The sequence below is a fragment of the Peromyscus leucopus genome, chromosome 19 (genome assembly GCF_004664715.2).
Source record: "Peromyscus leucopus breed LL Stock chromosome 19, UCI_PerLeu_2.1, whole genome shotgun sequence".
Lineage (NCBI taxonomy): Eukaryota > Metazoa > Chordata > Mammalia > Rodentia > Cricetidae > Peromyscus > Peromyscus leucopus.
Genome location: NC_051079.1, coordinates 30,398,080 through 30,424,687, shown reverse-complemented (window position 1 = coordinate 30,424,687; position 26,608 = coordinate 30,398,080). Strand labels below are relative to the sequence as shown.

At 42.9% G+C, this 26,608-nt stretch overlaps 1 protein-coding gene across 4 annotated transcripts in view; it reads left to right on the top strand.

The window, feature by feature from the left end:
* Window positions 1–26,608, top strand: part of Prelid2 (PRELI domain containing 2) — a 73,761-nt gene that overhangs the window by 11,918 nt on the left and 35,235 nt on the right. For all 4 annotated transcript variants that reach the window (XM_037197117.1, XM_028881704.2, XM_028881703.2 and 1 more), the window contains exons 2-4: window positions 4,110–4,167; window positions 6,364–6,437; window positions 8,837–8,997. In XM_037197117.1, coding sequence (XP_037053012.1) covers window positions 4,122–4,167; window positions 6,364–6,437; window positions 8,837–8,997 — 281 coding nt within the window. In that variant the 5' untranslated portion in view covers window positions 4,110–4,121. The remainder of the gene's footprint in view (window positions 1–4,109; window positions 4,168–6,363; window positions 6,438–8,836; window positions 8,998–26,608) is intronic.

Here is a 26,608-nt window from a genome sequence, read left to right as displayed (position 1 = left end):
AGGGAGCATCCAGCTCACCTCCAGCTTAGTTTCCCAGTGTCCTTAGCCCAGAGCATGTGCTGTCTTCATCAACAGGGTCTAACCATCTAGTGCTAGTGGGCAGCCAACAGCAGTGGCAACCACCTGTGTTATTTTGGAGGCTCCCGAGGGATATTGGAGGGAGGTAGCCCATCCCTGGAAATGGGATTTTCATTTAATAACCTATGGATTCTAGGAGTAGCTTTATCTACCCATTCAATATACCTCCATTCAAATGGTTTATGGCCTCTTTTTCTTTCTTCGAGACAGGGTTTCTCTGGTTAACTTTGGTGCCTGTCCTGGATCTCGCTCTGTAGATCAGGCTGGCCTCGAACTTACAGAGATCCTCCTGGCTCTGCCTCCCGAGTGCTGGGATTAAAGGTGTGCGCCACCACCACCCGGCCTGGCCTCTTGTAATATGTAAAAAGGAAAATGAAAAGGAATGAATGGGTGACAATCTTAGAAGTATGTATTTTACCTTTGTTAGTGTTGCAGTAGACTTATATCTTGGGAAAGGAAAAGAATTTGCCTGCTTTTTCTATGAAGGAAGTAAAATCATAAAGAAGATAAAAAATAAAGCCAAATGTACCTTGAGAAATCTCCAGACTCTGATAAAATACAGTGCACCTGATGTGTATACACATCCATTGAACCAGGCTCAAAAAAGACAAGGGCTTTTTGGCAGAAACTGGGTCAACAGACCATGTTGCTTCCAGGAGTGTCTGGTATGGAGAGGGGATGGGCAGGCTCATCTCTGTTCGTGTGCAGGATTTACACATGAGACTTTTAACAAGAAGAGTTCATATCATAATACTTGTTAGTATGTTTCCCTGTTTGGAAGAGAACTAAATGGGATCGTGTGGAGCAGCCACTATATAACATGCTCAGAGTGGGCACAGTGTATATTTGGATCTGGCTGGATCAGTTCCATAGTCATGTGGTGTTTGAATAGATGTTCAGAAACCATGAGGCTGGTGGGAAGGGATCCTAGTATGAGCTCTGAGCAGCCTCTCCTCTCTTAATCCCTTAGAATCAGGCTTTTCATATATTTCGTGTGTAAGAATTAAAACTTGGATATGTAGGTTACCACAAGATGGCATTCTATTATTTCAAGTAATGCCAGGTAGAGAGAGCCTTGGTTCAATGCACTTTTAATTGCTGAAAAGCGTTACAATTCACACCATCCATGTCGTGGCATTCAGCTATTTCACCCAGACCTCTAATTTCTTTTGCCATTCTTTATGGAAACTTGAGGTTTATGTCTGTTAACTCATGAAGGAAAACAACTTCGATTTTGCGAATGATATTTATTAGAGTGAACAGTTCATGGTCTCATGTTCCGCTATTAAAAGTTCCATTTTCCTACAGCTGTTTGCAAGGATTGTAAAATGAGTGACCCTTAAGTGTTTTCCACGCTGTCCTATTTTCTTAAGGAGATCTGACATATTTATTTACTGCTCTTGTTTGTTTCTTCTACATGGTTTTCATTTCACAACCATATCCTCAGTGTCTGGAACAGTATTTGGCTATCTGTCTGTCTATCTGTCTATCTGTCTATCTGTCTGTCTGTCTGTCTATCTATATGTCTGTCTATTTATCTCTCTCTCTATCATCTATCTATATCTATCATCTATCTATCTATATCTATCTATCTATCTATCTATCTGTCATCTATCTATAATCTCTATCTCTATCTATCTATCTATCTATCTATCTATCTATCTATCTATCTATCTATCTATCTATCTATGGTAGTTGAAAGAAAATGGCTCCCATAGGCTCATAGGGAGTGGCACTATTAGGAGGTGTGGCTTTGTTGGAGTAGGTGTGTCACTGGGGGTGGGCTTTGAGGCCTCAGAAGCTCAAGCCAGGCACTGGTTTATCCTGCTGCCTGTGGATCAAGTTGTAGAACTCTCAGCTCCTTTTCCAGCACCATGTCTGACTGCATGCTGCCATGCTTCCCACCATGACAATAATGGACTAAACTTCTGAACTGTAAGCCAGCTCCAATGAAATGTTTTCCTTCATAAGAGCTGCTGTGGCCATGATGTCTCTTCATGGCACTAAAACTCAAAGATAAGAATCTATCTATCTATCTATCTATCTATCTATCTATCTATCTATCTATCTACCTACCTACCTATCTATCTCTCACCTTTCTACCTGTCTAATCATAAACAAGATGAAGAGGGACCTTATTATTTAAATGAATATCCCTTTTCATTAGGTAAAATGAAAATTAAATGGAAGTGTGAAGTAGGGTAGTTTAACCTGTAAGAATTTCACTGATAATTTAGTGATATAATCAGCACTGAGAAAGTTTTATTACTGTGCCTGTCTGGTGATGCATTCTGTTTTCCTTCATAATTTAGTTTCGTTATCTTCCGACAATTACAGCGTGACTTTAACACTTAGTCAGAATGCGTTTATGGGTATGTGATGAACAAGCTGGAATACAGTAAGGAAACAATTTCATTTTACGTTAGTGTAAAAAGGCTAATTCACACACCCGTCCTCATGGTTTAAGGAGCTGTGTGCAGGAAGTCTCCTTTGTAGAGGAGCAGAATCCTCAGCCCATCCTTCTCATACTGGCATTGCTCTCCAGAGGGCTAAGCTTCATGGAGGCAATCATTGTAATTTGGAGCCTTTCCATTAAGGACTGAACCAAGTGAATGCATGCACAAATGCCTTTTCATTCGTAATTTTGGTTCTTTGAGACCCATACTGATAGAGTTTTATATTTAATTTCTAAGGATTCGGGAGTCCTGAAGTTCAAGATCTTCAGGCAAAGGACTCCTCTCCCCACCTCAGCCTGGGCAGTGCACTTGGCTTCTGCTTAGTGTGTTAAGATGCCATTTGATCACGTGATGAAGCTGGGGACCTGAGTAGGGGGCAGGAGATAGCCAAGAGCATCAGTCTCCAGTTAGGAGCCACTTTATCCTGTGGCTTTGAGAGATTCATATCCTCTCTCTCCTCCCACATCTGAGTAATGGAAAGGTTGGGTTAGAGTACCTCAGAGGTGACTTCACAATGGATGTGGAGGTAGCCAGACAATATCCGGGGTAAGTTACATTATCCCAGGTGCAGTAATTATTAACGATTTTAACAGGGTATTTAGTTTTTCCAAGCCTCATCTCCCATATAGGAAATAGAAAAGAAAACATAACTTCATGTTATGCTTTTGAGAATTAACAGACTATGTATGTAAATTGAGTAGGTTAAAAGTGGTAGATGTTAGCAACATTGGTGTATCTAAATTGTCTTCCAGGGCAATTTAATAAGGAAATAAATTATTTATTGAATATCTTCTGTGTGCCTGACATCCTATCCTTTTATTATTATTTCCTGAGGTTCTAACACAGTCACTAGACCATGGTCCAGAGTAGTAGTAAAGGAATTCTCTCTGTTTTGGACTGGCCTATTTAATTCCTGAATCAACCCAGTCTTCATCCAGTTCCTACTTTTGAAAATTGGGGCTAATATTATGTAACTCCTTCACAACAGAATAGCTATCAGAGTTAGACAGGATGGTATAATTAAGGCATTTAGCACAGGTCTGGCTCCAAGAACATTCTTGGTTTATGTTAGGCTGGTTCATCACTATTATTATTGTTGTTGTTATTATTTATTCCAACCTCATTCTCATCTCTGCTCAGGGCTTATATAGGATCTAAAGGTTTTCCTAGGGATGGAAGGATGGCTCATTGACTAAGAGCACTTGTTACTCTTGTTGGACCTGGGTTCAATTCCCAGCACTGATGTGGCAGTTCATAATCATCTGTAACTCTAGTTCTTGGGGGTTCTGTCGCCCTCTGATCCTCTCTTTGGCACCAAGCACTCACATGGTACACATACATATGTGGGCAAGATCCCCACACTCCAAATGAAATAAATTGCTCCTGGATTTCATGAAAGCCCGCCTCATTTGTTTGAGTCCAAATGGTAAAACCAATATCCTTGATTTAAAACTGGGTTTTACATAGATGTTTCTTGGAAGATGTTTACTGGTCCTACAGGTACCTGTCATTTCTATCAGCTAATTCATGTTGACAAAAGAGAATGCTAACTTTTCTTTATGTGTTTTCATTTAGTATCCCAACCCCATGGATAAAAATGTCATCTCTGTAAAAACTGTGGAAGAAAAGAAAGGTAAGCTCTCTGAATATGCCCGTACTTTAGTTATGCTCATTAAGTATACTGACTTTGTAAAGGATGTATTTGTGTGTGTGTGTGTGTGTGTGTGTGTGTGTGTGTGTCTGTGTGTCTGTGTGTGTGTGTCTATGTCTGTGTCTGTGTGTATGTCTATTATATCTATCTATTACAGGGCTCTTGTCACTTTCTAAATTATAGTTGATGGTAAGACTGAGGCTGCGCAGGTGACATGTTGAAGTACTTAATGTGTGCCAACATCTTACTTTGATTAGCTCGTTCAACGTTTAGAAATGTTTGAGTTAGGAATTAAGATCATTCCCATTTAATGCAGGGTAGTAAAGCACAGAGAGACTCACCTGCCCAAGCTCATTTGACTGTATCTCTGTCCCATGTCAATTTTTAGATGGCAAAACATTTGTAGATAGCACACAGATGAAACCAGGCATGGTGCGGCTCATGTCTGTAATCCCAGCCATTGAAATGTGGAGGCAGGAGAATCAGGAATTCAAGGCTAGCCCGGGCTATTGAGAAATAGCAGATAGATGTGACATTGCTGTAAATCTAAGCAATTTACAGCAATGAAGCCATTGTGAACCCTACTGTGGTTTGGCAAATTATGGCTCATGCTGGGTGTTTTTGTAAGCAAGGTTTTGTTGCACATTAGCCACTCCCTCTGTTTGTATGCTATTGATGGCTGCTTTATCTGAGTTATAGCAAGAGCTGAGTATTTGCAAAAGAGACCATATGGCCCACAAATCTAAATTATATACCCCATGACCCCTTTCAGAAAATGATGACTGCTCCACCTCGGGGGTCTTTGGTGATCTCTGCATTTCCTTCTTCAGGGGAGACATTGTGACTGCTAGTGTTGGGACTTGAGGCGTGGGCAGTGCCGGGAGCTCTGATGATGTGCGCACTTGATGCACAAGCCTGTGGAGACACCAGAGCCTGGCCCAGCATGCTCTTCAGCCTCAGAAACCACCGGTGTTGCTGTTGGTGATGTGGCTGCAGCTTCCCCTGTGCTGCGTAAACATGAAACCGTCTTATTTATGGGGCTGCTTTCTGCATACCTGCAGCTATAGAAATAGACTGTAAACTTCTTCTCATGGACCTGTATGTAGTATGGGACAAGCTTGCTCTCTGGCCTGAGACAAACCTGATTTCAAGTCCTGGATCTGTTACTTCCCTCATGACCTAACTTTTAAAAGGCTGGAAGTCATTATCTGTCACATGGTAAACAATCCTGTTCATTTCAGGATGTCATCTTTGCCTCCATTTTTTTTTTTTTCTTTCACTATTTAATCCTGGCTGACCTGAAACTTGCTATGTTCACCAGGCTAGCCCAGAACTCACAGAGAGCCAACTACCTCTGCCTCCCAGGGGCTGGGATTAAATGCATGTGCCACCATGCCCAGAAGGGACTCCTTTTTTAATGTATGTGTTGCTCACGTTGTCTGAGGTTACCAAAGGGCTGCTAGGGGTGGAACATTTGTTTCCTGACTGCGGGTTCCTGGTGGCCATAGTGTTTGCAACAGGGGTTGTTAGGAAAGCTGTATTCAGAGCACTGAGAAACCTTGCCTTGTGTCTGAGCCTTAGCAATTCATAGAGAAATGACAGTACTTTACAGTTTGTCTTTTTTTCTGTTTTCTCTCATCTAACTTCACTTATTATTTTTATTGTTAGTTTTAACTCTCCTCCAGGAATGCTCTGGTCACAGGGATTTCATTCCTCTATGAGTGTGACTTATGTAGTTATTTAGTTACAGGCTTAAGTGATTCTCTCAAGCATTTGTGATTTGGCTTAGAAAACTGATCAGAAAAGAAGAATGTTTTTTAAAAATTTTTTTATTTCATATTTTGTTTATGTATATGTCTGTAAGGTATGTGTGCCTAGATATAGGTGTCTGAGGAAACCAGATGTGGTGGATTCCTTGGAAGTGGAGTTCTAGGCAGGTATGAGTTGCTTGAGGTAGGTGCTGGGAGCCAAACTTATTTACTTTCTATAAGAGCCGTAAGCACTCTTAACCATGGAGTCATCTCTCCAGCCCCCGGAAAACTTAATTTTGTGTTAAACCTTATCTATAAGAATTCTACATATTGAAAATTGAAGTTGAGTTAAAAAGCTCTATGGACTCTTAGATAAGAATTCGCTTTTCCCTAATTATTTTTTGGCTATGAAATTTTCTTTTTCTAGATGAATCAACAGGACTCATCTATAGAAAGAGGATTGCTATCTGTCAGAATGTGGTTCCAGAAATTTTAAGAAAGGTAAATTCATTTCAGAGTTTAATCACAGTGGGTACAAAATTGAGGAGTTTTAATAGTCATAGAAAAAGACAGCATTTTCTGATCTAAAGTAGTGTCAGAATCTCCCACTTCCCAAGTCTCATCGTTTTGTAGGGGAAATATTTCTTTCATGCCCATCCCAGTTTTAGTAGATGCTGCTGGGGTGTCTCATCTCTGTCCCTTCTGAGAAGGGCTCTTTGTGGATGTGGGGAGATTTGATGATTATTTTGTGGGCACTTTTGGCATTTTGAACGAAGTGGTGTCTTCACTAGTCTGTCCGTGGTTTGCAATAGGTAGGAACAATAAGAAGTGTGAAGATCGTATTAGTGTCATGTTCGGTTAGGAAGTGCACACTTGTGTTTTGCAATGCACTGTCAAAAGTAACAGCCGTCTCTGAAAGCATAGAATTCTTAGTGCCCCGTGCAAGCCTTTTGGTGTGTATGTCTGTGAAATAAGGTCACTGATGCCGGAATCTTCATGATAGAAAATTGTTTTCTCTCTTTGAAACCCTCAAGCACTCTGATGATTCTGTGTTGGACGGAGGTAAGTTGAAAGCATCATTTGCATGGCTTGAACCAAACACGGATTTTTCTTCTTCAGAGAGGGCCTCCCTCACTCCATAGCCTTGGTGGGCCTGGAACTTAGGGTGTAGCCCAGGCTGGCCTCAAACTGAGGATAATCTTCTGACGTTGGCCATCTCTAAGTTCTGAAATAACACGTGTGTACTACCATGCCTAGCTGTAGAAGTATTAAAAAATGGCTTTTATTTATTCTGAAAATTCCATGTGTATATATGTAGACACACACACACATATATATGTATACATATACACATATATGTATACACACATACATATATGTCTCGATCTTATCTATCCCTTCCCCCTCCAACTTCCTTCAGAATCTCCCTCCCAACTTCATGTTCTCCTATATTTATTTATTTATTTATTTATTTTTGGTTTTTCGAGACATGGTTTCTCCGTGTAGCTTTGCGCCTTTCCTGGAACTCACTTGGTAGCCCAGGCTGGCCTCGAACTCACAGAGATCCGCCCTGGCTCTGCCTCCCGAGTGCTGGGATTAAAGGCGTGCACCACCACCGCCTGGCTTTAGTATTGTTATTTTTAAAATCGTTGAGTCTAGTTAGTGTTGCCCATATCTGCTTGGGTTTGTAGTTATCCACTGGGGTATGGGTACCCCTCCAAAGAAAAGTAGCTCTCTCGACTTTAGGAGACTTCAACTGCAATAACTCCTCAGCTAAGCCCTCCCCTGTCTGTGCTGTCTATGCTGGATTTTTAACTGGCTTGCTCTTACGCAGGTCTAATGCAGGTAAGCACAGCTCTTCTGAGTTCATAGGTACAATAGCCATGCCATGTCCGTAGGATAGCCTTCTACAGCACTCCTCTCCTACATTCCCTCTTTCCCCTCTTCCACCGGGTTCCCTGAACCTGGAGCTGTTTGGTATCGATGTCCCATCTCTGGCTGAGCACTTGCTGTCTTTTATTCTCAGTACTTGAAACAGTTATGGAGCCCTTCATTCACAATGTAGGATTTTTGATGGGGGTCTTCTAATACATAAGAGGAGAGCGTCTTGATAGGCACTTAAAAAAATGCCTCAGGAGAGATTCCCTGTGTGATACAGAATGACTCTGGGCACTAAGGATTAGCTTGCAGATTAAATTGCTGTGCTTATACTAGGAAAAATGGCAGCTCCCATCCATTCCTCATCGTGGGTTAAAACAGTTATTCCCTTAGTGGAAAGAAAGCTAGAACCACGAAGAAGATGAACCTCTTTTGACTTGCAGATGGAAAGCTGTGTTGCGCTTCAGCGGCAAATTATCACTAGCTTTTCCAGAGTTCATAGCTGCCTTTGCCCTATATACGCACTTTGAATCTATTATTTAAAAAGGCATTCAAGTTCGTCTTGTATCTCAATTCTTAAATAATTTAAGGCTTTGACTTGTACAATTCTGCCTTTGTAGCTTTCCTTGTCCTCTCCACCTGGGAAAGCATCGATTTCTAGGGACTGAACAGAGATTACAAGTAGGAAAATATTTCTCTGGATACTGCCCTGCATGGGAGCGTGTAGGTGGGTCTGATGAGAATCCATCAACGCAAGAAGGCCTGCCCCAGAGGAGACATGAGGCAGCTGATAACTTGTTTAGTGGCCTACATCAGTCCTGGGCCATTTGCAAGTCCCGGGCAGCATGTAGTGAGGCCACAGTGTGTCTGATTATCAGAGACTGAGGGGTGTTGCTGAAGTACCATCCCTACATCAGGACCACTTGTCCCTTTTGTGATCTAAGGCTGAGATCTACCCTAGGCAGTCTTCATGTAGCTTGCTCTTCCTAAATTGAGAACGCTGTCCTCTCTCTGTTGGACAGGTGAGTATTTTAAAGGTACCTAATGTCCAGCTAGAAGAGGAATCGTGGCTCAGTCTTCAGGAAAGGAACATGGCTATACGGAGTCACTGCCTCACGTGGACACAGTATGCATCCATGAGGGAAGAGTCTGTCTTCCGGGAAAGTGTGGAGAATCCAAATTGGTAAGATCACCTGTGTGTGTGTGTGTGTGTGTGTGTGTGTGTGTGTGTGTGTGTGTGTGTTTGTGTGTGTGTTGGGTGTGGGGATCCATACACAGCACATGATTTCATACTTATGGTCTCTGCCTATGAGACGTATTTCACATTATTTTTAATCATGTAAGCAATGGATGAATATGTTTTCTTTGGAGAAAATATGACAGAACTCCAAGTACCCTCCAAATTCTGGTATTTTCTTACTCTCGCCAAGGCAACGAATGTCACCAATTTGTTGAATATTCTTTTTGGACCTTTAAAGTCAATCCGGGTATTCAATAGAGTTTAAATAAGGAAAATATTTTGTTTGATGTTTTCACGCATGTGAGCCTGCCAGTGGGCCTGCCTAGCACCTGTCAATTCCAGTAGACTTAAGGAGGTGCTTCCCCACAGGCTCACCCAACCTGCTTAGTTTGTATGTCTTTTTTTTACATGCATGATTTTTATGTCATCCAAGTTTTGTACACTTATCTTTTATGTTTACTAGACTGCTTCTGAGCTTTGCCTATCTGATACACATAGAGCTAGATGATTTCTGCATGCGATCCAACTTTACTACATTTTATTTAGTTACTGCCACAACGGTAGATACTCTGATGGACTCTAGTTTCTCTTTGCGGTAAAGGAGAATAGCAAATCCATGAGTTGCATGTCCTCTGAATATGACTCTTACGTGATATGTGTTTCACTCAGTGAAAATTTTCAGTGTTGTATTTGTTGCAAGATTATCTATAAACAATCAAATTTACCTTTCCTAGCACACACACAGTAGTGACACAACTGTACATATGATACATATGTACACAGTTACTGCTTAACCCTGCAGGTATACTAAATGCTCCTGAAATGTGTGACTTTAAGTGGATTCTGTGGTGTGTAGAAGGCTCACAGATAAGCATTGGAGAAACCTGGAGTGTTAATCATGCTGAGTTATCTCCTCAACGGAGTGAATGAATATCTGCTTTCCATCCCGAAGGCTGAGAGTGGATCTTGTTAATAACCTGGTGACATTTGGTGACTACCTCTAGAGCCATACCTCACCCAAATCCCCCAGAATGTTTACTGCAGACTCTCCCTCCCTTGACCTTTATCTTTATCTTTGTTTCTCAGTCAATAGAACCCATCCTCAGGGGAGATGTCACGTGTAGTTTAGAGCCTGCTGACCTCTATGCTATCTTGATCAGAGACCACACCAGATCCTAGGCCCTTAAGCAATCATTCATGGTGGAGGTCATGCATATTTTTCAAAAGAGTTTCTGTGTAGTCACATCTTAAGATTTATTGACCATATGGGATTGGGATAATTGCTACCAGGAAACTTTTTTCCAAAATCGTACTAGACTTAAATGTGTCTAAATAAACTGGCCTGGTGTCAGGCTTCAGAAGTTTGAATCGATGTTGGCTAACGACATTGAGCGAACCAAATATCTTTCTTTACCTCACGCTAATGTTTTCCTGTGTCCGTGAAGCTCACAGGGATCCCCACAGTGGTCGTATGCCTTATATGTTAATTTTAAAGCACTGTGGGCTGGTTTTCAGGACACGCACAATTTGAGTTCCAGGAAATCTTAGTTTGAGATGCTGTAATTAGATACCACAGTCTTGGCTGTTCAAGCAACACCTGTGAATTTCTCATGGCTCTGGAGGCTGGGAAGACCATTCTGTGGGCACTGGCAGATCTGATGTCTGTGAGCCTGCTTCTAGCCTGTCTCCTGTTAAACCTGATGGTGGAGAACATGTGATGTGCTCTCCTCCATGGAAGGATTCTATGGCTGAGTTCTGCATTCACAGAATCCCAAAGGCCAGTGTTCTAACTCCTTCCCACTGTGGGTTAAGGTTTCAACATACAGGTTGGAGGCATCTGGGGAGTAAGTACACAGCTTGTCTCCCCATGCATGAGGTCTTCCATCCCTAGCACCAAAAATACAATGCAATTCAATTCAATAAAATAAAAATGGCAACATATAAATTTTGGGGTACATAGACACATGATTCATAACAGATTCTGGAGTGTTGTCTTCATTGTGTTAACATACAAGTTTGCACTCCATAACAGCACTCAGCAGAGTTTACTTCCCTACAGCATGGCCTGTAGTTAATTAACACAATTTACATTTTATAAGTACAATGGGTGAGAAACAATCAATTGTAGCATGAATTGTTAGAAGGCCTTATTAATAAAAATGAACCTGGAGCCAGGTATTGGGATGAACACTGAAAGATCAGAGAAACAGAACCAGTCACAGCCAACCTCACCTCGCCAATTCCTCAGCTGATCTCGTTTCCTCAGACTAGAAGCCCCTGTGTCCTCATCCGAATGGATCTCAGCTGAACTGCTACTCAAAAGCCTAAAAGCTTAACAGACTTTAGTTCCTGGTTTTCACGCCTTATATACTTTTCTGCTTCCTGCCATCACTTCCTGGCATTAAAGGTGTGTGTCACCATGCCTGACTGTTTCCAGTGTGGCTTTGAACTCACAGAGATCCGGATGAATCTCTGCCTTAGGAATGCTAGGATTAAAGGTGTGTGTGCCACCATTTTCTGGGTTCTATGTCTATTTAGTGGCTGTTCTGTTCTCTGTTCCCAGATAAGTTTATTAAGGTGCACAATACATTGGGGAACACAATATTACCACAATCAATTTCTTGAAAACATTTAAAAGAAGGATTTTTATATTGCTATGTGTATGACACTTTGCCTGCATGTTTATATGTGCACCACATGTGTGCCTCCTGCCTGCAGAGGCCAGAAGGCGGCACTGGATCCCCTGGAAGTGGAATTATAGATGTGTGTGAGCTGCTGTGGGTGCTGGGGACCAAACCCAGTCCTCTGCAGGAGCAGCTGTGCTTCTTAACTGCTGAGCCCTCTCTTCAGTCTCCTTATTTTGTTTTTGAGACAAGTATCTCCGCTATTTACTCCTGGGCTCCCACCATCCTCCTGCCTCAGCTTCTTTGGTGTCTGTCATCATTTTTAGCACCCAAAGATAGATTTTGAAACAAAAGTAAAACATCACAAGCACTAAATATTAATGACAACCATTATGGTGAATAATGTGATTTCAGAAGATAATTTACTGTGTTTTATTATGACTGTTCTGTGTGGCCTGAAAAAATTTATAATATAGCTACAGTTTTAATGAAAATAATAAAACCTTCAAATAACTAATTGTCCCAATGCAAAAGCCATTCTTATGGCCCAGCCTTTTTCCATATCATTTCCTCCTGCACAGCTCTGGCCACACATCAATGATGCTAGAATATTTCAGCAGCCTCTCGGATGAGTAAGGAAGCATGTCTTATTCACATCAGAGGGAGAGCCACGGAGCCATAGTTTTTGCTTGGCTGATGCCCAGAGCTGACATGGGACATAGATGGCTGGGATTAAAAGCTGGGGCCAGGGAACAGAGCTCTGTTGTTGGCATGCAGATGGTGTAAAAGGATGGTGTTGTCTGATGCATGCAAAGTAAGGCTTTCATTTCATCCTCTTTATTTTAGTACTGTTTTTTTGTTCATGTTATTTGGTATTATATTTGGGCTATTGGATAGTCTTAAAAGCTGTCTGTGTCAGTTAAATTACTATTTGTCAAGATAATCCAGGAAACTTTTCACTTTATGTTTTTTTAAAAAATTATATGAAAAGAATAATTCTTTATTTTTTATTTTTTATTTTTTTATTTTGAGACAGGGTTTCTCTGTGTAGCTTTGTGCCTTTCCTGGAACTCACTTTGTAGACCAGGCTGGCCTCGAACTCACAGAGATCTGCCTGGCTCTGCCTCCTGAGTATTGGGATTAAAGGCGTGTGCCACCACATGCATGACTATGACTCTGATAACTAATATTAATTCTGGGCAACAAATCACATGAACTAGACATCATGCTTATTTACATACTTTTTACATACAGTTTACATTCTACTGTTCTTAGTCCATTCTTACTTGACTCTTAGGTTTCTGAACTTTTAGCTATTGCAGTGTTATAATGGAAATCTCTGCAATTGTATGTTTTATCACGTATTTAATTACTCTTTTGAAGACAGGGTCTCATGTTAACCACGCTGGTCTTTTGAATACATTATGTAGCCAAAGATGACCTTGAACTTGTAATTCTTCTGCTTTTCCCTTCCAAGTACTAGGATTACAGGCCTATGCAACTACCCCTGGTGTATGCAGTACTGGAGATGGAACCCAGGACTTGGTGCTAGACCAACTCTCTACCAACTGAACCACACCCCCCCCAACCTGTTATCTATGATCTAAGAATTTTTTTATGACTCAATTCTAATTTGTAGTATGGATATGTGTATATGTGGAAAGACAGAGAATGAATAAATATGAATGTGTGTTACTGAAGACTTGGGCAAGCCTGGCAGATGCTCTACCACTGAGCTGTAGCCTCCGTTTGCATAGTTCAAAATAGAGCAACAGAAATTATGCTTAGAACTGTTTACCATTATCTTGCAAGACTATGCTCCATGTTTAGGTTTTCTGTTATCTCAGTACGCCATCCCCAAAAGTGCTCACTTCCCCACTTAAGACTGATGGGACTGGGAACCTGCTGTCTTACTTCCAGAGCCAGATGTAAGTCCAGGAAAGATGTGTATTCAGGGATTTATGTATTTGGCATGGACAATGCCCCACGTCGATGTTGTTTTCTCTGTTGTACAGTGACTGGTGTGTGTAGGTCCAGGATGCCATGTGGAGTGTGTTGGCGAATGTCAGCGTCTCTGGACTCACAGACTCCAGGCTGATGTTCTCCTTGCCCTTAGGACCCCTCAAGACAAGCCAGAAAATAGAAAAGTGAACAAAACAACAACAGTATGAAATTAAAATCATCTCTTGTGGGAATGAGCTTTTACTAGGAAAATGGGAAGTGGTGGTGAAAAAAAAAGAAGAAAAATATGATAATTTCTGCTTTCTGAAAACCTCCATTCTGAGATAGGCTTATTAGTTTCTTAGTATTTGTGTTTGAACTGATTCTTCTTTAAGTTTAGTAACATTTTTGATTTAATCCAATATGTCCAAAATATTATCATATCTACATATAATTAGTATAAATAGTTAAGGGATATTTTATAGAAATTTCTAACGAGCCTCTGACATCCAGTATGCCATTACCGTTTTGAGGTCCCAGCATCCACGTGTGGCCTGTGGCTGCCACTTGGAAATCACAGTTTTGGCTAAGAAGGTCGAGTAAGCTTGCTCTCTCTTGCTCTTGCCTTTGTGACCTCAGAACCAGAGCAGCTTGGCAGTGATACTTAGGTACTCTAACCACTATTACACCCGTTTTAATTCCATTTCTTAGGTCTGAGTTCTTCCTTTGTAACTAGAACTTTTTGATGTCTATTCTGTGTGCGTGTGTGCTCGAGTGCATGTGTGCTATGCCATGTATGTGGAGGCCAGAGGACAACTTGTAGGGACTAGTTCTTGCCTTCTACTGTGTGGGTTCTGGGGGTTGAACTTAGAGTGTCAGGCCTGACAGAGTAATTCTACCTGCTGAGACAACTCTCTGGCCCCTTTAAAAGTCATTTAAAAAAAATTAATTCATTGACAGTTTCATACGTGTATAATAGTGAATTTTGGTCGTTTTCGCCTACTGTTGCCAACTCTCATTCTGCTTTCTTTCCTGCTGAAACCATTCTTCCTGAGAAGACCCCTTCCACTTTCAGGATGTGTGTGTGTGTGTGTGTGTGTGTACGCGCGCGCGCGCGCGCGTCACTGAATTAAATTAGGATTGTTTTCATGAGCATAGGATGGGGAGTCAGTGACCACACCACTGAGGACTGTGTCTTCCTTGTCCGGTGTCCATTTTCTGTCAGTGGATCCTCTGGGAGGGGTGGGACCTCACGGACCCCTCCCCTATCCATGGTGGAATGTTAAGAACCATAGCTGCTGTGAGTCCTTGAGTACACCCACTTAGTTTTGAGTAGTTTGATTTGTTCTTTTTTTCCTTTACAATAGACTTCTGTTATCCTGTTGCAGACCGTGGTAGATGCAGAGTTGCTTTGGTTTTAGTAGTTGACATTTTACCTAAGTAATGCTGTTCTAGATGACAGTCGTCGTCGTCTTGAGGAGTTTGCCTTCTGCTCCTCACCCCACAACTGTATTCTTGTGGCAAGTTAATCTATACCTTCAGTTTCTCCTTGGTGGAGTTTTTTGCTTTTGAGTGAGGCCATGATTCTTCTACATTCGGTGTAGCATCTCAGCGCCTCCTATCTGAACTTTCCCACGTCCAACACTCCATCCTTGTGCTCTGATGACGTAAGACCTCACATCTGACTTTAAAAGCTCAGCTAAGTATATGCCAAAAGTGTTGAAGGTTCATTTTTTTTTTTTTAATAAAAATTTCAGTGAAACCACTCCTAGAACAGAGTACAAAAGATGTTGAAAGCACACATGAAATTTTACAAACAGATTAAATGAATGGGTTGAACAGTCTGGTTTCATAGTTTTATAGAGGATCCCCAGGTGAATATTACTCATTCTAATAAATAGGTATGTAACCTTTGAAGTTTTCAGTTTTAGATTCTTGGCTGAAAGAGCCAAGTTTCAAGTAATTATCCAACAAATCACAAATAGTATGATTTATATCTTTCGAGAGATACTTGTTGGGCAGTTTGTTTGTATATCTATCTCATTCTTCTTCTGGAACTTTTTAATGTTGGTTTCAGCAGCAGATGTAGCAGTTGGGTGATTTCTGTGAGATTTTAAGGCTGGCACTGCCCTCTTTCGATCGATTTCCAGGCTCATGGTTTCCCAAGTATTAGCATCCTCTGGCTCTACTCACTTACTTGGCAATTATTTCTAAGACTCAGTCTGGTGCTGCAGGACTTGAGGGTGCTTTTTTACCTAACAGCCTGAGTGAATGCTCCTGTACTCAGCTGCAGACGCAACTCCCCCTGCCTGTATTGACCTTGACTTCCAGGACACCAGAGGGTGATCTAACAATTAGCAGAGTTCATCACCACTTACGACAGCTGAGCCACAAGGCCCGTCTGTTCAGACTCAACATCTGGGTAGAGCCTTATTTGGGCTCAGAATGACTGCCCTCATCAAGGACCCCATTTGCCTTCTGATGTTTGTGTTCACATTGTCAGGGTCTGCTCTGATTTCCTTACCCGTACTTCCTATCTTGTGAGGGTTTTGTCATGGTTTTCTGTAACCCAGAGTCAAGCACAGTGTATGCCACACAGAAGGTGCTCCTGGCCCTTTGACAAATGAATGATTAATGTTAATGGGATTCAGGTAGTACATCTGGTCCAAATTAGGAGTGGTGGAAGGGAGGGGAAAGAAATGTTACTGGGCAGAGGGTAGGTAGAGTGTGGGAAGCTCTGTTGGGATCGGGGAAGGAGTCTTGTGCTCTGGTATGGGAAACTCTCATTGATGCTCTTGGTCACCTGTGTGCTCTTTGCTCTGGGAAGCATTGGCTTGAGCTCCCTCACACAGTGATGCAGATTTAGTAAGATCCTAAGGGGGACTGCTCTACACTTGGAGGGGATAAACATGTACAAGTTGTCACTAATGGTGAGTAAATGTTTCTGATGTTGGGGGACTCTTCAAAGGCACTATGTTTGAAAAGTGGAGTAAGCTGTTTGAAAGGAGAGGTGATAACTGAGAAGGAAAGAATGATTTTTAGCCAAGAGAACATTCAGTGGCACTCACGAGTGAAAGCTTTTGAAATCTCTTAGTGGACACCATTGGTACTTTTAATCCTCCGTAGGTTTAGAGTTGTGTCTTACTCCAAGGTTCAGAGGGGAATTAAGAAGTATAGATGTGTTGCAGTGAGTCTACCTTTGTAGAGGCTCCAGGTGAATCTGCCCAGTAGCTTTGGAAACTTTGATAACCAGCCAGTGTCCTATGGCACTACTGATAAGCAGATACAGAGCCGGCACCCCTTTAGAACTCTATCCCCATTTTGCAAAGTTCAAGTTAATCTTGTAAAGCGTGACATGTTGATAATCTTCTCCAGCAAACAGCAAACATTTCCCAGCGCAAACATCCCACTAAAAAGCATAGGAAGCTCTCAGCAGCCCCTTGAACGTGTGTGAGAGGAATGATTGATGAAGGGAAGGGGTGAAGAAGTGAGACTCCAGTGAGCCTGATGCCTGAGGAGAAAATGTGTGGTATTGTCTGCTCTCAGGGAGCACACACCATGGGGGCCATCTCTTTCTTTGTGGTCGTTATGCATCTATCTACAATAAGTTAAATACTCAGAATATTAAAATGGTAGTGTTTTTATCAGCCAGGCAGTGATATAGTGCAGAACTCACAGACCCCAAGACCATCGAGAGGAGCGTGGTGATTCAGATGTGCCTCTGTTGTCAGGAGGTTCATCAGCCTGGAAGCCTGGTTATCCTCAGAGCTGGGCTGTATTTTGTCACGGTGACAGCATGCCGGAGGAAAAACCTGACTTGACTGAACCACCGTTTATTTTGTCTTACCATTTCAGAGAGTCCAGAGCATGGCCATCTGGTCCTATGGCCTTCAATCAAGCTTGTGGCGGGGTGTGGACATCACGGATGAAGGGCATGGAAGAGGAAAGCCTCTTGCTTCACAGCAGCCAGGAAGGAGAAGGAGAGAGGTGGGGGTGGGGGGGCGGAGAGGGGGAGAAAGAGGAAAGGGAGAGAGAGAATGAGCTTTAGCTATACTCTTCAGAGGTCCCACACCTTGTTTCCTCCTTTCTATTTGCCTCCCAATCACCCATTCAGTTATGGGTCAAGGGATCAATCCATTTGTTAGCTCCAACTTGCCATGGCTCTATCATTTCCAAAATGCTCCACCTCTATATATTGTATTGGGGATCAAGTCTTCTACATATGAGCCTTGTAGGGATGTTCTGTACCTAGCCCAATGCAAGGGTATGCTGATTAGTTTTTTTTTTTGACAACTTGAAGAGCAAACGTCAACTGAGGAAATGCCCCCTTCAGTTTGGCCCATAGTTAGTCTGTAGGGACATTTTCCTGATTAATGATTGATGTGAGAGGGCCCAGCCCACTGTGGGTGGTGCCATCCCCTGAGCTGGTGGTTCCTGGATCTGAGCAAGTGCATGTCCTCTAGAGTACCTTATACAGATGTCCTTAATTCAGCCTTGGAACAATTCAAGTAGCAAATGTTAATCTCATTTTACAGAGGAGACAAAGTTTCAGGAAGCTTCAGGGATTTATTTATGTGATGCGAGTGCAAGGTTAGAGGAGGATCCAACCGGTCTGATGTCAGGAGTGGCTCAGTAACCCCTGTCCTGAAGCTGTGCCTGTCTGTCTGTCCAGTAGACATAGCCTGTATTGCTTGCTTATGTTACATTTGAACTTATATCACATTTGTAAATACAACTTTAGTAGGTACTCAAGTGCTGAAAACTCTGCATTTGAGAGCTCTGTGGATTGCATGGGGGTCTCCAGGGATCATGGTTACAGAAATTGGTTTTGCCAAACAGCATGGGAGGCCACGTGATCTGGTGTGATGGGTGCAAGACAGCCGGGGGCGGGGCGGGGAGGGGGGGGAGCGTCTCTGCAGCAGTGTTAGATTCAGGGTTACCCAGGGACTGAGCATGCTGACTGGAGGACCCCATCTCCTTTGGTCACCCTTCTTTCTGTGTGCTTCTAGAAGGCCCTAAACTCTGGTTGGAACTGAGATGTCACCACATCACGACGCCAGTAGAACATTTCCCCCTCCCTTCAAAGGCACTTTAATTAAATTTCCATCATGAAGATAATTAGACGAGATTTGCCACACCTAGCCAGCCAGTATTCCAGGCCAGGATCTCATTAGGAAACTTTGCTTTTCTGGAAACTGCCCCTTTGAGCTTTCCAAGTTGGTGGCCCTGTGCTCTGGGGATTAGTTTCATCCACGTTTTTCCCTGGAATTTTATTTTCCCAAATGTAGAAGGAAAAAGGAGTCTTGGTTGTTTAAACTGCCGTTCATTTTCAGAGTGCCTGGATTTGGGCTGTGCGTTCTTTTCCATGATTCTGGTGTGTGGTATGTTGAATGATGTCTGTGTATGAACAAAAAGCAGCTAAGATCCTGGTACTGCCTACATGAGCCGGGCTCATTCACACACGGTGCCGGTGGCTTGTCTCTCAGCTGGTGAAGGCTGCCCTCTACTGACCTTAGCAGATGGACAATTTCCTTGACACAATAATCTCCAAATAGGTCTCCTTTCCCTCCTTTCTTCTGGCCCTCCCCTCTTTCCTTCCCTTCCTAATGCATTTCAGTGATTTCTTGCCGCACACTAGTTATTGTGATTGGAATTGAGACTGTAATAGAGAAAAAAGAGATACTCCTACTTAGAAAAATGTTTGGGTATTCTCTAGTCAGATATTTGACTGCAAGTGATGTATAAGTCAGTATATGAGCATTCCGGCTTTACGGGCCCCACCTTCATAAACAGGCAGTGAGGTGATCACTGATTTCGGGCAGGGTGGAGTAGAGGATTTTGATTCTAGAGACAAGGACCCCAGTGGGGAGGCGGATGCCTTGGACGTAAAAAGAGAAAGGGATGTGAGAAATCCGCCAGTAGCAGTAATAAGGGAGAGAAAGGCATGGCTGACTGAGAGTCAGTTGACATAAACTGAACATAGCCAGAGACTGACTGACGAGATATTGGAGCTGTAACACTTGTGGCTGATGATCTTCTGGACTAGTCAGTCAGTGGGGCAGGGAAAGGGGAAGGCTTTGAGGCCGTGGGTGACTTCTGCATGGGATCAACCCTTCTGCCCTTGGGTAAGTTATTCAACATCTCTTTACTACAGTTTTTTCTTATTTACATAGAGAAACTAATTTACAAAGCATATCAGCATATCCTCCGAGGACGTGTTGTTTGGGTGTGATGTACACTGTCGCCGTAGAGAGTTTTGAGTGTGACGGAGAGTGTGAAAAATGTGTGTAAAGATGAGTGTGATACATTCGTCTCTAGGCTTAACAGAGAGGAAGACAGGAGGAAACCCGAATCTCCCTGCATGCTTCTTGACGTAAACACCACCCACTTCATGCGCCAGGTAGGGAGGAAGAACCAACCTTTCAAAGTGTAGATCCGGAGAGCCACAGGGTGAAGGGCTAGCCCATGCTACCTGCACCTTTGCTGAAAATGGTTCTTGGTTGCATGGAACCTATTCAGAATGTTTTATTCTATAGGAATGATAGTCATGGCTTTACTCTTAATTTTGTGTGATTGTCAAAGTAATGCATATAAGATTTGCTAACCACAGGAGAGTATGATAAATAAGCAGCGTCTCTAATCCTAATGCTCCCAGATTCTGTTAGTTAACATTACATCTCAGTCAGTCTGTCCATCCTGTTTTTGTTTCTTCTTTTAAAATTTATTTATTGTGTATGGGTCTTTTGCTTGCATGCATGTCTGTGCACCACATACATGCAATGCCTGTGGAGGCCAGGAGACAGCATTGTGCAACCCCTGGGACTAGAGTTATAGAATGTTGTGAGCTGCCATGTGAGCACTGGGAATTGAACCCAGGTTCTCTGGAAGAGCAGACAGTGTTCTTTAGTACTGAGCCATCGCTCCACCACCCTTTTTTGTTTCCTTTAAAACTTGTGTGTGCTTGTGTGTGTTTGTGCATGTGTGCATATGTGTGTGCATGCGCATGCGCATGTATGTGCATGTGTGTTAGGGGCTGACTCACTGATGTTAGAGGACATCCTTGGTTGTTGGACCTCCTCACTTTCCATCTTGTTTGCTCAAGGATCTCTTGTTTGCCACTTCATACACGGGGGTACCTGGCTCACGAGCTTCTGGGAGTTTCCTGGGGTTCTCCTGTTTCCACGTCCCAACTCACCCTAGATGCATTGGGGTTACAGACATGACCTACCACATCCAGCTTGACATGGGTGCTGGGGACCTGAACTCAGGTCCTCACACCTGTGCAGCTAGCAGTTTACGAACTGAGCTATCTGCTCAGGCCTCACTCGTTCCTGTTTTTTTAATGAACACAAAGCTGAAGAAAACAGCTGATGTTAAAGTATGCTGCACAACCAGCTGTGCTTTTCAGAGGCATTTAAACCGAAGTTCGTCCGGACAAGAGACATTCGAGATAGTCGTGTGTCTCAGGGAGAAAGTGCTACGGTGCTCTGAGTTACTGAGAGTGCACTGTTTTCTTCTCTGACAGTCTTGAAATATAGTAGGGTGAACTCCCATCTTGTGGATGACAAGGACATGACCCTCTTTACTGCCCTGCTGGTCTCTGACAGGTGGACAGACCCCGAGCACGCTTTTCTGAGGACTCACTTCTCAGATTGGCAGAAAGAGCTGTTGGTTAGAATATGATATGAGAGAGACTTTGATTAATCCCTTCCCCTACGCTTGCTAGAGGACTCAATGCTAATCTCTCCCAAAGAGTGGGAAACTCTTCAACTCCTCATCTTTAAATATTAAAGTCATTGTAGAAGTCTGCTCCGACTAATCCAGAATAAAGACAGGAGAGATTAATGTCACCAGAGTGTCGTTGGACATGAATAAAGCATTTTAAATGAGCTTAAATCTAAGAAGCAGGTTAGGCAGAGGTGTATGTGTTAGGTTGGGTGGGGTAACTCGTGTGTGTGTGTGTGTGTGTGTGTGTGTGTGTGTGTGTGTGCGCGCGCAGTGTGTAGGAGCAGGAAGAGGAAGGTGGGAGGTGGGAGGGAGGGAGGGAGGAGGCTGAAGGTTTAGATTTTTGCTGTGACTTGATCTCAATGTAGGTACTGCTGTTAGATACAAGGGCGAGCGTATGTGCTCGAGATGATTCTAAGTGACAGAGAGCTTGCGTGGCTTGCATTAATACTCAGCACCGGGGAAAGAAACAGAAAAGGCAAGGCCACACTTGCTAGATTGACTAAAATCACATCTTGTTGAGTTCAGTGTTAATCAGAATATTTTTGTGTGTAAGTGCATGTATACACACATATGTATGTACACATAGGAACATACGTCCAGGAGATTTGGGCTTTTTCTCTTCTCCATAAGATGTAAGAAGGTAGGGAGAATTGAGAAAATATTTTCTGTGCCGAGCAGTTTGATTGCAAAGATAACTAGTTCCTCTGACAAATGTGGTTGCATTCATGAAGTGTAAGGGCTGTACTGCAAGTGGGGTATAAAGGGTTGTTTCCAGGCATCAGTGGTCACAGCAAGGCTAGCAGTCAGTCACTGATGGACCAACAGCTCTTAATCTGTGTCAGATCCTCTGTGCTGGGAGAAGTCGCTTTCCTTCCTTCCGGATAAAATCTGACTTCAAAGCCCGAGGCACCTTTCAATCTGGGGTTCACATTCCTTGCCATTTTTATCTCCCATATCATGCAATTCCTGAGACTATCATGGGATGGATAAAAGCTGTGCCACGTATGGGCTTTTCAGATAATGTGTATGTGCAGGTTAGCTTTTTGTCACTTTGATACAAAATAGAGTCATCTGAGAAGAAGGAACCACAATTGAGAAAATGCCCCACCAGATTGGACTGTCAGCAAAGTGTGTCATCTTCTTGGTTCATGAAGGATGTGGGAGGGCCCAGCCTACTGCTGTCCTTGAAGTGGGGGTCCTGGGTGGTATAAGAAAGGAAGGTGAGCAAGCCAGGTTGCAGCATCCCTCGGTGGTCCCTGCTTCAGTTCTTGCCTCCCGATGCCTGCATTGAGTCCCTGCCTTGGCTTTCCTCAGTGACGGACTGTGAGGTGGAAGACTAAGCCAGATACACCCTCTCCTCCGCAAGCTGCTTTTTGGTCACGGTGTTTATCACAGCAAGAGAAAGCAAACCAGGGCAGTGTGGCTCCTCAGAGACTGTCTGCTACTTTGTGCCTGGGGCCTTATGGGTTTTCTCTGTTGAAATGCTTTGCGGTCAGCTGATGCCGACACTCACCTACTTGTTCCTTTGCATTTCCTGTTACACAGTGAGGTCCCGGAAGAGCCTCTCATTTTCAGTATGGTGTGGGGAAAGGAAAAGGAAGTGGTGCCTTAAGAGGTTTGAAGTGAAGGGCGAGCCCAAAGTTAGCAGGCGCCTTAATTGAAAATGTTTCTTCGTAGCACTGACGTTTTAAAAAGGAGTGTTTTATTTTTTATAAAACCGAAATTTAAGGCTGCCATTTTTTTTTGGTTTGTGTGGTATGTACATGTATTGTGTACGTGTGTGATGTGAACGTGTACATTTGTGTGTGTGAGGGTATGGGCATGTGTGTGTGTGGAAGTCAGAGAAGACGCTGGGTGCCTTACTCAATCACTCTCTGCCTCATTTCCTTGAGGCAGGGTCTCTCCCCGAACCAGGAACTAGGCTGGCCACCATCAGGTCCCCTTGATCCTCCCGCCTCCACTTGCCATAGCCCTGGGGTTACAGACAGGTGTGCATGGTTACACCTAGCCTTTTTTAATGTGGGTGCCGGGAATTTGAACTCTGATCCTCATGCTTGCCAGGAAACACTCTTATACACTGGGTCATTTCACTAGCTCTGCCATAGGTATGTATCTATATATAGATAGCACATATGCTATATGTTACATATCATTATAAAATCACAAATATATATATATTATACTTACATCTTTTTGTGGTTTTTTTATATGATATGTAATATAGAGTCATATGTAATCACAAATATACATGTAAATATATGTTATATATATTTGTGATTATATATGATATGTAATATATGGCATATAGTAACCATGCAGTCAGCGGTTTCAACAAACAAACCAGGACAGGTTAACTACAGCCCAAGTCTCTAGTGGAGATGCATATGTTCAGCTTTTGCATAGCTGGAAATCTTAATTTCCTTTTCATATCTGGAAGGTAGTTTTGTTGAGTTCTTGGTTTATAGTTTTTCTTTTTGGCGTGCTGAATATATCAACCCAATTCCCTCTGGCCTGCAAAGTTTCTGATTAAAAAAAAAAAAAAATCCACTGCCGACCTCCCGGAAGCTCCTTGTATGTGGCAGGTTACTTTATTCTTGGTGCTTTCGATATTCCCCCTGTGATTTTTGACACTGTACGATGTGTCTGGTGTAGATCTCCTTCGACGCCTCCTGCTTGGAGTTTGTTGAGACTTTGAATTCGTGCGCACATTTTCTTTTCTTTTAAATTTGGGAAGTTTGGGCCGTTATTGCTTTATATAATCTCTCCAATTCTCCATTGGCATTGATTTCTCCTTTAAGACTCCACAGTGTATGAGTGGGTCCACCTGACAGCGTCCGTAGGCCTCCAAAGCTCTCACCATGTCTCTCCATTCATTTTCCTCTTTGGAACAGCCTGTCCTCAAGTCCCTTGCCGCTGTTGCTTTCTGCTTTTAAAGTGGTTTGTCTTGGTTGATAGTCTCATCCTGTTCATGTTTCAGTTCCCTGAGTTTATGTAGTTGTTTGAATGGCTAGTTGGACATTTTTAGAAATAATTATTTCAAATTAATTGTCAAGTAATTCATATACCTGTTTCTTTAGGGTGAGTTTCTAGACATTTATTTAGTTCTATGACTGGGCCATTTCCCCCACTGCCCTGCCATGTGTATGTATGTCTGTCTGTCCGTCTGTCCTGTGATCTTTCAGAGAGATTTGGCTCTATGAAACAACGACCACCATTTGTCATGGGCTGGCTTACACAGCTCAGCTGGGAGTGTGGCGGCCTCTCAAACTTCTTCTGATCGTCTCTGGGACTGTATATATGATTTCCCAGATGCAGAAGTCTGCCCTGTCATAGAGCCCAGCCTATAACCTCTCGTTTTTGCTGGTGGTTCCACAGACCCTTAAGGGCTGTACCAGCATGCTGTGTTGGCTTTAGTTCTTAGCGACCAACAAGCATCCAAGTATACTGTTTCCGTTCCCCAGAGTACGCCCTCAGGAAGGCCTGCTAGAGCCACAATATCGATGCACATTTATCTCCTTTTTCTCTTCTGTGGGAGAAGCAAGCCTTTGTAATTTTCGACCCATTCTGCCCCACTGTGCTAGTTGGGAGGGAGCTATCTGGAGTGTGATGGCTAATTCAGATGATTAAGGATCACTTAGGGCAGTAGTGAGGGACAGGTTTAAAGGTATCTGTAAGAGCTTTTCCAGACTGATTGAGCTAATCTGGGGAAAATCTGTACTGAGTGTGGGTGGCACTATCCCCTGGGCTGAGGTCCTGGACTGGAGAAAAAAGGGAAAAAGAAGAAAGCTAGCGGAGTGCCTGGATTTTCCTTTCTTGTGAGCAAGTAGCCTCCCAATGGCACAGAGCTGGGGTGGCCAGGCAGCCAGACGTTTCCCAGCAATACAGATTATCCCATGAACCAGGACCTGAAACACACCTCTCTTGCAGTGGGGCACAGTGGTGCATGCCTGTGCTTCAGCTGTTGGGAGCTGGAGATGGAAGATCAGAATTTCAAGGCCAGTTCCTACCACACAGTGTTTGAGGCCAGCCTGGGTTATTTGACACCCAGTCTCATGACAAACACCAGCGATAATAACCTCTCCTTCCTTCAGCTGCTCATGTTAGTAATTCTGCCGCAGCAACAGACAGTTCTTCCTACAGTGAGGAAAAGCGGCGCGCTTCACTGGCTTTGACGTGACTATTCTTGGCTCTGCCGTCACTTGGGTATACTCTTCCATCTCTTAATTGGTTTCAGGAGGTCTCACAAAGGCAATTTTGTTTGTAAATTTTTGTTCAGTCATTGTCTTTTTGGGGTGGGGTGGGGTGAGAGCTGGAGGCTTCCTGTTCAGCCATCTTATATCATTCTCAAGTGTAACCCAAATCTCTGTTTTATGAGATGGGGATAATTAATATTGGTAGAGTTTTGATAATTAAAATGATAGAAATGGTAACCCATCTGCTCTCTGTCCCTTCTGGCCCGTGTCAGGGGCTCAGTACCTATTCCAGATTTCTGGCTTTGTGGTCTCCTCGTTTGCCTGCCTGCCTCTCTGTAGCAACTGTTGCTAGAATTTCTAGCAAATGCTTAGCACATGTCATTCTACATATCCATGTTATACATGTAAACTCCTTTATAACAATATTGTAAATGGGTGATATTACAGTCCCATTTACATGGGAGGAAATTGGTTATAGAAAGTCAACAATTTATTTAAGGTCAGGAAGCCGAAACTGGTCTCAGATCCCATTTTTTAAGAGGCATTTTGCTTTTAAGCAGAGGAACTAACTGCATTTATTGTCATGGAGCAAGTTCATGTTAGGCATATAATGAGAGGGGCTCTTGGTCTGGATTGCCATGAAATACATGTATTTAGATGTTAACTGAACTGTAGTCCTCTCAATTGCAAATTAAGAGTTTCCAACTGGGCGTGGTGGTGCGTAGCTTTAGTCCCTCCCTTTGGGAGGTAGAGGCAGGTGGATCTCTTTGAGTTCAAGGCCACCTGGTCTATAGAGTTCCAGGACAACCAGGGCTACCTAGTGAGACTCTGCCATGAGGAAAGCAGCACTCCTCTCCAAAGAGTGCTAATTTCTTTTTTAATTGTTTTAATTTTTAAATTTTATACGGGAGTACAATATATTTTAATTTTATTTACATTCCTCCCAGCTCCTTTTATGTCCCTCCTTCCCTTTCAACTTCGTCTTCTCATCTGTAATTATATAGGTGTATATATACACATATACACACACCCTACTGAGTCCAGTTAGTTTGCCCATATGTACATGGG